Source organism: Armigeres subalbatus, unplaced genomic scaffold (assembly GCF_024139115.2).
Source record: "Armigeres subalbatus isolate Guangzhou_Male unplaced genomic scaffold, GZ_Asu_2 Contig1974, whole genome shotgun sequence".
Lineage (NCBI taxonomy): Eukaryota > Metazoa > Arthropoda > Insecta > Diptera > Culicidae > Armigeres > Armigeres subalbatus.
Genome location: NW_026942808.1, coordinates 206,238 through 218,544, shown reverse-complemented (window position 1 = coordinate 218,544; position 12,307 = coordinate 206,238). Strand labels below are relative to the sequence as shown.

The window sequence follows — 12,307 nt, the reverse complement described above, 5'->3', positions numbered from 1 at the left end:
GTCCTTCGCTGATGCCGAACATGAACTGGAGAGTTAGTGAAATGTACACCCATAGCGATCACCAGGCGATTCGCTATTGTATTGGGCAACGAAACCCTGCGACAACACGAAGAAGAGTGACTGTTGAGCAGAAGTGGAAGATGAGAGCCAATCCCTGGGGTGATGCGTACAGAATTGTGATGGCGAAGATCAAAGGCCCGTCGACGCCAGCTGAAATGTGTCCAGCAATGCTGAATAAGGTGGCTCAAAAAACACTTTTTCAAATTTTTTGATGGGCCGCCCTCTTATTCGGTTCTATTTGATGCCCTGATGCGCTGGACAAAATTTCAGCCAAATCGGTCAACGTTTGGGCGGTGCTAAACTCGTTGGAAGTTTATATGGAAAAATGTATGCAGAAACATCCAAAAACAGTGATTTGCAGTTGGACGGCACAATTTACGATCAAGAACCATGATACTCATTCAGTTCTTGTAGAATTAAATACAGAATGCTGAAAACCGCATTTTTCCCATACTAATTTGAGCCACCCTAATGCTGAAGGATATGGTGGAAGGTCTCTTCCCGAAACACGATCTGACTACGTGGCCACCGACACCATACGGCGAAGATACGAAAGCAATTGCCGAGGATCGACAAGTGTCTAATGACGAGCTGAATGAAGCACCAAAGCACCTAAAAACGAAGAAACCTCCCGGTCCAGATGACAAACGTGGCTCTGAAAGCTGCGATCTTGGCATATCCGATTATGTTCAGAACGGTACTCCAGCGGTGCCTGGACGAGGGTAACTTTCCAGAAATGTGGAAGACCCAGAAGCTGGTATTGCTGCAAAAACCTGGAAAGCCGCCGGGGAATCCGGCCTCGTATAGACCGATATGCCTGATAGATACAGTTGGATAGCTCCTGCAGTGGATCATCCTCAACAGGTTGACGAAGTGTATGGAGGGTGAGGGTGGACTGTCAATGATGCAGTTTGAATTCCGAACAGGAGTATCAATTGTGGATGCAATCCGGACAGTACTCGAAAGTGCTAAGAAAGTGTCCAAACAGAAGCGAAGAGGAGATCGATACTGGGTAGTTGTTACGGTAGACGTGAATGCGGGTTCCCGGCTATCTGTGTCACATTCTGAAGAGCTACTTCAGAGCAATGGTCTGGTGTATGACACGAACGAAGGGCAAAAGTCGATGCGTGTTACGGCGGGTGTTGCTCAGAGTTCCATATACTCGGCCCAACCCACTGCAGCTGCCCAGGAAAGTGAGAATTGTGGGTTTTGCGGACGACGTGTCACTAACAGTGATGGGCGAAACACTCGAAGAAGTGGAGGCGTCTGTGACGGAGGAGATAACCACAATCGAGAGTTAAGCTACAGATAGCTCACCAAAAAAACGGAGGTGCTATTAGTCAGCAACTGCAAAGTAATCCAACGGATGGAGATCGTAATCGGAGGGCATGAAATTACATCGAAACGGTCACTGAAGTACCTTGACCGGTTGAACTTCAACAACCATGTCGACTACCCCTGTGAAAAGTAGGCGAAGGCAATGAACGCGATAACGAGGATCATTCCAAACATTGGCGGACCAAGAAACAGCACGAAGCGTCTGCTAGCTAGTATCTCGTCACGTTAGTGGACCCACCTTCTTATTCCGAACCTGGCAACGTGGATAAATAGAAAGCATGGCAAGGTAAACTTCCACCTGACGCAGTTCCTGTCGGGCCAAAGATGCTTCAGGAAGTATCTGCATCGGTTCGAGCATGCTAACTCACCGTTCTGTCCGAACTGTGAGAACGTCGAAGAGACGCCGGAGGGAAATAACCGGCCTAAGCTTGGAGAACGTTGTTGAAGAAATGTGTCGAGAGGAAAGCACTTGGAATGCGGTCATCTGTTTTGCAAAAGAAATGTCGAAAGGACCAAAGAGATTAGGTACCGGGAGAAATTCTTTTGTCGGGGAACTCTCCGTCGGTGTAGGCTAGATCCACCGCCGGGGACTAGACTGAGTAGATCGCGACGAAATACCACCAGCGACGGATAGTCAGGGCACCAGTGAACCGGACGCCCTGCTCCAACGGAATCGCTGGACTGACCTTGGCACCCGGCTGGTTGGCTTCGGTGTGGGAGAAACTCCTTCGCCGGGAATTCTCGGAGTAGGCTAGATCCGCCCTCGGAGACTAGACCGAGTAGATCGCGAAGAATCAGTTGTTCAAAGTCGTCGAGACACCAGCCACTTCAAAGTGGAGGCTAGGTATACCGGCAAAGACAAAGAAAGATTTGATGATAAGTTCGAATGAGCTCGTAGTAGAAAACGTATCTTGCGGTCCCGGGGAGGAGCAAGATAGCAAAGCTAGGAAAGGTTGAGGTTTTTCCTCCCATCACAGTGAAAGAAAGTTTCCATAGAAGCAAGGATGACCTAATTGTAGGTAACCTAGCAGGCAGCAAGGGGTGATGGTGAATGTTTCCAAGCAGTTTTGTGAGGAAGTCCAGACAGAAGTGTCATAACTCAATAAAAAAAAACACACACACATACATACATACACACATAATACCTCAATTCGTCGAGCTGAGTCGATTAGTATATAACACTATGGGTCCCCGAACCTTCTATCAAAAGTTCTTCTTTGGAGTGATCATATAGCCTTTACGTATACTTAGTATTACGAGAAAGGCAAAAATATATAGAGGAACTGTTCCGTTTTCCATTTCAATGGACAAATATTCATCTCATCGCAAAACAAAGAAATACAGCACCAATTTTGTCGCTTCTTTTTGCTAACACGCGAGCTCACTGCTCACTAGTGAAAAAAATCACAAAAATAATAAACAAACCAAATTCCTTTTCATTGTTTTGTTTTTGATGGGATGGAGCTAGTTATGGGATGAAGTGCCGAACCGTTCCCCTACCTGCAATGTATCTCGAGAGAAAAAAAACATTATTTGAAAGAGATAAAAAAAACTGAACATGAGCAATTCTATGATGTCCAAAAAGCGAGCTGCCTATTATTTAATTTCGTTTAAGTAGTTTATCGTATACTAAGTATCAATCCTAGGTATCCCATCAAGCTTTGAAAAAGTGAAAAGCGTATCATGGTTTGAACCATTTTTAAATCAGTCGATATTACCATCTCATTGGCAGAAAAAGAACCTAAACCAGTATTAATGGTATATTTAGGTATACTGAAAGCAATAGAGCTTATTTAAACTTTAAGTAAGTTCCTCCAGAAATTCCTTTAGGATTTCCTCCATTATATCCTCTAGAAGTTCCTTCAGTTCTTCCGGAAGTTCCTCCCAGAATTCCTTCGCAAGTTTCATCAGGAATTCCTTCGGAAGTTCCTCCAGGAACTCCTTCGGAAGTTCTTCCAGAAATTCCTTCGGAAATTCCTCCAGGAATTCCCTCGGAAGTTCTTCTAGGAATTCCTTCCGAAATTCCTCCAGGAATTCCTATGGAACTTCCTCCAGAAATTCATATAGAAGATTTTCCAAGAATTCCTTCGGAAGTTCCTCCAGGTTCCTTCGGAAGTTCATCTAGGAATTCATTCGGAAGTTCCTCCAGAAATTCCTTCGGAAGTTCCTCGAAAAATTCCTCCAGGAATTCCTCTAGAAATTCCAGTTCCTCCGGAAGCTCCTCCAGAAGTTATACAGAAGTTCCTCAGGGAGTTCTTCTGATAAATCCTCCAGGAGTTCCTTCCGAAGTTCCTCCAGGAATTTCTCAAGAAGTTCCTTAAAGAATTCCTTCGGAAACTCCTCCAGAAATTCCTTCGGAAGTTCCTCTGGGAGTTACTCCAGAAGTTCATCTAGAACAGCGGTTCTCAACCTTTTTCTCGAGAGGTACCCCTTGGAACTTTAGCATTAATTGAGGTACCCCCTCTTGAAAGTAAGCTTCCAAGCCTCTTGAAAGAATAATTCTGAGCCCTGTAAAGGGGGCTTCCGAGCCTCTTAAAAGGAGCCTCTGAATCTCTTGAAAGTAGGCTTCCGCAGCTCTTGATAAGAGGCTTTCGAGCATCTTGAATGATGGCTTTCGAGCCTCTTGAATGGCGGCTTTCAGGCCTCTCGAATGGCGACTATCGAACCACTTGAAAGGAGGCTTCTGAGCCTGTTGAAAGTATGTTTCCAAGCCTCTTGAAAGAAGAATTCCGAGCTTCTTGAATTTAAGCTTTCAAGGGTCTTAAAGAGAGGCTTCCGATTCACTTGAGGGTAGGCTTTCGAGCCTCTGAAAGGAGCCGTCCTAGCTTTTTGAAAAAAGGTTCTATGCCCTCCTCTAGTAGGCTTCCGAGTCTCTTGAAAGGAAGCTTCCGAGCCCCTTGAAAGGAGGCTTCCGAGCCCCTTGATAGGAGGCTTCCGAGCCTCTTGAAAGGAGGCTTCCGAGCCTCTTGAAAGGAGGCTTCCGAGCCTCTTGAAAGGAGGTTTCCGAGCCTCTTGAAAGGAGGTTTCCGAGCCTCTTGGAAGGAGGTTTCCGAGCCTCTTGAAAGGAGGCTGCCGAGCCTCTCGAAAGGAGACTTCCGAGCCTCTTGAAAGGAGGCTTCCGAGCCTCTTGAAAGGAGGCTTCCGAGCCTCTTGAAAGGAGGCTTCCGAGCCTCTTGAAAGGAGGCTTCCGAGCCTCTTGAAAGGAGGCTTCTGAGCCTCTTGAAAGGAGGCTCTGAGCCTCTTGAAAGGAGGCTTCTGAGCCTCTTGAAAGGAGGCTTGAGCCTCTTGAAAGGAGGCTTCTGAGCCTCTTGAAAGGAGGCCTGAGCCTCTTGAAAGGAGGCTCTGAGCCTCTTGAAAGGAGGCTTCCTGAGCCTCTTGAAAGGAGGCTCTGAGCCTCTTGAAAGGAGGCTTGAGCCTCTTGAAAGGAGGCCTGAGCCTCTTGAAAGGAGGCCTGAGCCTCTTGAAAGGAGGCTTCCGAGCCTCTTGAAAGGAGGCTTCCGAGCCCCTTGAAAGGAGGCTTCCGATCTTCTTGAAAGGATCAATCCGAGCTTTTTGAAAAGAGGCTTCTGACTCTCTTAAAATGAGGCTTCCGGGCCACTTGGAAGGAGACATGGGGCTCTTGAAAAGGGGGCTTTCGGACCTACTCTAGCAGCACGCGTGTTCCACACATGGGTTACGAGTTACTGCAACCATTTTTACTGACATGTGCTGCTCGGGTTTTGCAAGAAGGATTCTGAACATCTTGAAAGGAGGCATTCGAGCTGCTCTGAAGAAGGCTTCCGAGAAGTGTAGAAGGATGCTTCTAATCCTTTTGCAACGAAGCAACTGACCTTTTCTGAGAAAAAAAAAACCTTCATGCCTCTGAAACGGAGGCTTCCGAATCTTCAGATTCTAGATTTTAGTTAAAAGCATGTTTGTATCATATTATTCAACACTTTGTTTAGATCAGGTAGATTGCATTTAAGATTTTTTTAATTTGATCATCATGACGTTTTATCCGTTTGATATTTTGTTCCGCAGCCTCTCATACGCTGTTCTGGTTGAGGAGGGTGGGATTCAATTGGCTTTGATTTACTGATCGCCATGCATATTATGTACAAGACAAAGTTTTGAAATAAAAAAAAATACACAATTATCAAAACTTTATCAATAAGTTCTGATTGGAATTGTAATACGTCCGCCATTATGCATTTTTTCCGAGGTACCCCCTAGGGCCAGCGAAGGTACCCCCAGGGGTACATGTACCAGGTTGAGAACCGCTGATCTAGAAGTTTCTCCAGGAGTTCCTCAGGAGGTTCCTCCAGAAGTTTCTCCAGAAGTTCCTCCGGAAATTCCTCCAAGAGTTCCACCAAGAGTTCTTCCAGGAGTTTCTCCAGGAATTCCTCTGAAAGTTCCTCCAGGAATTCCTCTAGAAGTTCTTCCAGGAATTCATCCGTAAATTCTTCCAGGAAAACCTCCGGAAATTCCTCCAGGAATTTCTTTGAAAGTTCCTCCAGAAAAACCTCTGGAAATTCCTCCAGAAATTCCTCAGGAAGTTCCTACAGGAATTATTCTGGAAGTTCCTCCAGAAATTCCTCCGGAAGTTCCTCCATGAATTCTTCCGGAAGATTCACCAGAAGCTCCTCCAGGAATTCCTTCTGAACATCCTCCGGAAGTTCCTTCAGGAATTTCTCCGAAAATTCCTCCGAAAGTTCCTCCAGGAATTCCTTCGGAAGTTCATCCAGAAATTCCTTCGGAAGTTCCTCCGGAAATTCCTCCAGAAATTCATCCGAAAGTTCGTTCAGGAATTCCTCCGGAAGTTCTCCCAGCAATTCCTCCGAATGTTTCTCCAGGAGGTCCTCCGGAATCCAGGACTTCCTCCAGCAATTCCTCCAGGAATTTCTCAGCCAGTTCCCCCAAAAATTCCTCCGAAAGTCCTCTAGAAAAAACTATGGAAGTTCCTACAGGTACTCCTCCCAAAGTTCCACCAGGAATTCTTCCGGAACATCCTTCAGGGATTCCTCCGGAAATTCTTCCAGTAGTTCCTTCAGTAATTCTTCCAGGAATTCCTCCAGAAATTCTTCCAGAGAGTTCTCCAAAATTTCCATCGGTAATTTCTCCAGAAGTTCCTCCAGGTATTTCACCGAAAGTTCCTTCAGGAACTCCCCCGGAACTTCCTCCAGGAGTTCCTCCAGGAATTCTTCCAGAAGTTCCCTCCTAGAATACCGCAAGAAGTTCCTCAAAAAAATCCTTCAGAAGTTCCTCCAGAAGTTCCTTCGGAAGTTCCTCCAGAAATTCCTTCGGAAGTTCCTCCAGGAATTCCTTTGGAAGTTTCTCCAGGAATTCCTCTAGAAATTCCAATTACTCCAGGAGTTGCTCTGGAAATTCCTTCAGAAGTTCCTCTGGAGAATCCTCCAGGAGTTCCTCTGGAAAATTCTACAGGAGTTCCTTCGAAAGTTCTTCCAGAAATTTCTCTGGAAGTTCCTCCAGAAGTTCCTCTATAAGCTCTTCCGGGTTCCTCCAGGAGTTCATCTGGAAGTTCTTCCAGGAGTTCCTCAGGAGGTTCCACCAGGAGTTCCCCCAGATATTCCTCCAGGAGTTCTTCCAAGAGTTCTTCTGAAAGTTCCTCCAGGAATTACTCTAGAAGTTCTTCCAGGAATTCCTCCAGAAGTTTTTTCAGATTTTTTTCCAGTAGTTCTTTGGAAGATCCTCCTGGAATTCGTTTAGAAGTTTCTCCATGAATTTCTTCGGAAGCGCCTCCTGTAATTCTTTCCGTAATTCCGTAATTTCCGTAATGACTTCACAAACTCTACAGAAATTATCACGAGGGCTCTTCAAATATTTCCTCTGAATTCCTTATAAAATTCACACAGAATTCCACTAAACCCACCTCCCGGGAATTCTTCCGGAAAATTGTCCAGGAATTTTTGAAGAACTTTTGATGAAATTCAATAGCGAAATCTTATTGTAGAAAATCTTACGCGCATTTCTCTGGGAATTCTTCAAGAAAATCTTACCCAAAAATTGCTACAGGGATTCTCCTGAAAAGTCGTTCACAAATAAATTATTCTGGAAATTGTTCTTGAAAAACAGTTCCCACGGAAACTTCTCCAGAATTTCTCCAAGAAATCGCCCAGAAAATTTTACAGCATTTTACTAAGAAATTACTCCAAAAATTCTCCCGCTTTTTCTTCAGACTTCTTTAAAAAATCAACAAGAATTCTCTCAAAAATACTTACAAGAAAATCCGCGAAAATTCCTTCAAGAACTCTTCCAGAAATATCTCTATATGTTCTCCTGGAAATTTCCCTATAGAATTCTCCAAGGAACTGCTTCGGAAAATTCCTCTTTCATGAAGATTTCACGACAGATTTTATGTGGCAATATCCAAACGAGTTCCAAAAAGATTTTGACGATCAATGCATGAAGTATTTTTTGAAGAAATTCGCAAAGGAATTCCTAATTTGAAACTTAGAAGAAATTTTTCTTATAAATTCTTGAATGAATCTCGTGTGGATTTCCCGATGGGCATAAAGGAGAAATTTTCGAAGGAATTCCTAAAAGAGTTTCTGGGGAAATTCTAGGAGTAGTCGTATTTATTCATAAAGAATTAAAAAAAAATAGATTGGCGAGTTTCCAAACAATTTTTAAATGAAGTTCTGAAATATTTTCAGACTGAAATATTCTAGTATGTACTGCCAAAGATATTCTAGGAGCAATTCATTGAATTCTTGAAGAACAATTTTCTTAGTTTCTGAATAATTAAATGTCAGATGCATTTTAAAGCTACTTTTTTTAAGCTGAAAAAGCCTAATTTTAATGAAATAAGTCGTTCATCAACATTCAATGTGGTTGGGTCTAGACTTTACAGGAAATCAGAATAAATGCTGCATCATTGTAAAGAAGATACTTGATACTCTCCAGTAGCAAAGGCAAAGGCGTAGGATTGCCAATCCGGAGATGGCGAGTTCGATTCTCGGTCCGGCTAGGATGTTTTCAGGTTGGAAATTTTCTCGACACCCTGGGCATAGTGTATCCATTGTACTTGCCACACAAGATACATACTCATGCAATAAATGGCGGGCATAGAAAAGCTTTCAAATAATAACTGAAGAAATGCTAAAAAAGTTGAAAAGCAGGCCAAGTTCCAGTTGTTATGTAGAGCCATTGAAGAAGAAGAAGAAGTTCAAAGCATAAGTTCTTGGTCATCTAAGAATCATTCTGAATCATCCAAGAATTCCCGAAGTAAGGCCTTGAGATCTACACGCGTAACCAAAGATCTTTCCGCATGTTTCAAATATGGTTCATTCTTCGAATACATTGTTTTGAAAAATGAAAAAACGCACAGTTGCGTTTAGGCAAAGTGAGAAAGTTTGAAATACGATTTTTTTTTTCATTTATTAAATTTGAAGTTGGGAAATGTTGCATGTAAATAACATAAAACATGAATTTTCCATACAGTATGTCGTGAATTGGTCCATGTGCCCAAGTAATGATTTACCCCAATTGGTCAAATTGTAAAGTGTTATTGTGTTTTTTTTACAAGAAAGGTTCCAACAAAGCAGGCGGATTAACCTTTTCTTTCGTGTCAGTCGTTGCTTATTTCCGATTATCTTATCATTTTTTAGGTGGACAAACAGATTAGAAGTGCATTAAACAAAACATGCAAACAAAACAGAAATTATCATGTGAACTTCAATATTCTGGGCATACTGGCAAAAATACAATCCCCAGTGATATAATTGCTTAAAAACAAATAAAAGAAATAATTTCTAAATTGTCTATATCCTCTTAAAGTATGGATTAAAATAAACTTGTTCCTAGCATTTTCAAAAACACATGCATACAGTAGGTCCAAAAAGTATTCGTCTAGCTGAATTCTTTTACAAAAATTTTAAACTAATGCGTGACTAAGGGTATGATGGGTGAGTAGGGCAAAATAATATTTAGGTGAGCCAAATAAATCGTCAAAAGCGGCTTAGTCTCGCCAAAGAATATCGTCAGAAGAAGGATGACATTTGGAATCAAGTAATATTTCCTGATTAAAGCAAATGCATCATATTCGGATTAGATGGCCGATGTATAGTATGGCGAAAAATAATACTGAGATGCAGGCGCAGAACCTTAGTCCTCAAGTATGACGGGGATTGTGTTGTGGCCTGGGGGTGCATGAGTGCCATCGACGTAGGAAAATGAAAATTGTATATCGTTGAAGAAATAATTGATCACTGTGAAATCGCCTTTTAAGAAAATTTGAACACCGGTGCTGCGAATCATCGGTTTATCTAATTCCTTATAATAAAGATGAATAGATTAATATGATTTTGATTTTTAGCTTAGTATATTCCAATTTCGACATTTTCTAGAAAACATAAAGCTAGACGAAAACTTTTTGCACTCACTGTACTTATTTATAGGCAAAACAGTATTGAGGGTGACAATACCGGTATTGACCATGAATTATATTTTTAATACTTAAAAATGTAAAATAAATTTTTTTCAAGGGATTATTAGATACCTTTAAGGTGTTATTTTTATCGAGTTTCTACTACCAATAAACGGATATCATTTTTTTTACAATTTTGTGTAAGAGCTTCACGAAACCTGTAAACAGAATCATGGCATTGGTAGAATGTCAGTTTCTAAAACAATTTGTACAGGAACCTAGCAGTTTTATATACGCAATGATTTCGTGAGGTTCTTATAATTAATTGCGAAAATGTATGGTACACGCTGATTTGATGTACCATTCTTTTCCAGAGTGACCAACTCTGGAATATAAATGGCCAAAACCGGTAAACTTACCCTCACTAAGTGCCACCACAAATCAACACAATGTTATTGCCAGAGCATGCAACTATTAGATAGTAGGAATCCGACAATAAAAAACAGCCGGAACTGGACTTTACTTACTGGACATCCTCCTCGATAAACATTTTGGACGAACTAATGTTGAAAAGCGTTCACACCGAATGAGATGAATGATTGGGCGAATCTAGCCTAGATTCTAATTTACTCTTGTCAAGCGCTCCCTTTTGTGGGCTTAATTGCAAACAAAAATAACAACACCAACACTTATCCAACGGTACAGGTTATTACTCCTGTAGATTCCTCCGATCCGCTCGAAAACAAACGTAGATTATTCACACTTTTTCTTTTCTATATTACTTTTTGATCCCCACCACACTCACTTTTATGCTTGAAATGAATTTTCAAATATCACGTTTTCCGGTATTGCAATTTGATCACACAAAACTTGCTGTCGTCGTCGTCGTTGCGATCCGCGAGATCAACTCGCGACTCATCCTCTGCTTCGAAGCAAACTAAAACACTCCGTCGTCGTGGTCCGCTGATTGTGTGTCTGGTCCTCTTTTTTTCTCTCTTCTGGCTGCCCGTCCGAGAACGCAGACGGTAATCGTTGTCCCAATTGCGGAAGCCCTCTGCAATCCCGTCTCGCGGCCGGAGATTCTGCAAAATAAAAGAGAGATACAAGACGTGAGAGAGATCGTTGATGCTGTGTGGTGTGATGCTGCTTGCGGGTAAGTAAGTGGGACACGTTGCGATCAAGTGCTAGAGCAGGGTCGACGATACGCCGATGCGAAGTGCGTCAGCTGAGCTGAGTCGGTCGGTATGGTTGATATGGTCATTGGTCGGTTAGTGGTGCGCAATTCCATGCTTTTATGACAGCCATGTGATTTCGCTGTGATTCCAGAATCATGTCTTCACTATATTGCGTTTTTACAGTTGATAACATAAAGTACCACGCTGGAATCACACTGACCGTTCCTGATGTTAAAACTTTTTTTTTGCAAACCAAAGTTGAGGTGCTTTCGTACCAGTAAATGACGTGATCGGACGGTGGTGTCCGAAAACCGGTTGGTACGCAGTTCGCACACTATCGGAGCGTGGTGAAGGAGAGCTGAGGTCGTAAACATAGCAAATTGTCAATTACTAATGGGTTACGCAAGGTGAAAAATCGATCCGGTTCGTAAGCGAGGCAATCTGGTGTGTGCACTAATCTCTTGAATATGAACTGCTTCGAAAATTGAGAAACTTACCGTTCAAAGGTAGTTATGCTACTCAGCTGTTTTAAGTACAGACCCCATACGATTTTGGAAACATTCGATTTTAACAACAAAACCATTCAATTTCGGCAACACATTTTAATTTCATTTTTGGTATTGCTTATAAATCGCGTAAAAAAACTGGTTAAACTTCGAAACTGACGTAAAAAAATATTAAAAAAAAATGCGTAAAAAATTTCCAGGAAAAAAACGCTTTGATTTTAAAAATCTTCACAGTGTCTCTAGCGTCCCAATAAGTGAAGAAATGTGAAGTATTATTGAACATTTTGGCAACATAAATGTTTCGAACGTGTTGCCAAAATCAAATGGGGTCTGTATCTGATGTTGAATAGCAGGTGCAACTAGTTTCAAATACTTGTAAATTTATATGGGTCTCGGATAGGAGCTACGTACGGTTAAGCGAAATGTTTTACACCTACGGCACACTATGGCTTAGTAGTGAATGGCCGATAGAAAACAGTTTTGAATGTTATCATTAGCATTAGCATTAACGTTGAGCAATTCGCACAAATTCGTATGTGGTACAAGCCTGGACTTTTGTATGAGAGTAACATTACTTTCATCCGATATAACATATTATGATTTGGGACTAATCACTTTCTCTTAGATGGAAGCAATGCACTATCCAATAGTTCAAATCTGTCCTGGCCACGTTCTTCCGAATGCTAAGGAAGGGGAAGGATGGTTAGTCGGACACCTAACTTAAGAAAGAACGACCTCTTATAGGTGCAGGGGACGTTTTGGAATTGTCAGTGTGGAAGGCTATAACAGAAAAAAACTATGATAGAAATACAAATTAGGAAAAGGACGAGCCTGGAATTGAACCCACGACCTCCTGCTTATAA

General features: G+C 42.1%; 1 protein-coding gene across 3 annotated transcripts in view; it reads right to left on the bottom strand.

The window, feature by feature from the left end:
• LOC134203564 (long-chain-fatty-acid--CoA ligase 4-like) overlaps positions 1-12,307 on the bottom strand; it is a 157,036-nt gene that overhangs the window by 68,880 nt on the left and 75,849 nt on the right. For all 3 annotated transcript variants that reach the window (XM_062678414.1, XM_062678415.1, XM_062678416.1), the window contains one exon: positions 10,291-10,845. In XM_062678414.1, coding sequence (XP_062534398.1) covers positions 10,291-10,313 — 23 coding nt within the window. In that variant the 5' untranslated portion in view covers positions 10,314-10,845. The remainder of the gene's footprint in view (positions 1-10,290; positions 10,846-12,307) is intronic.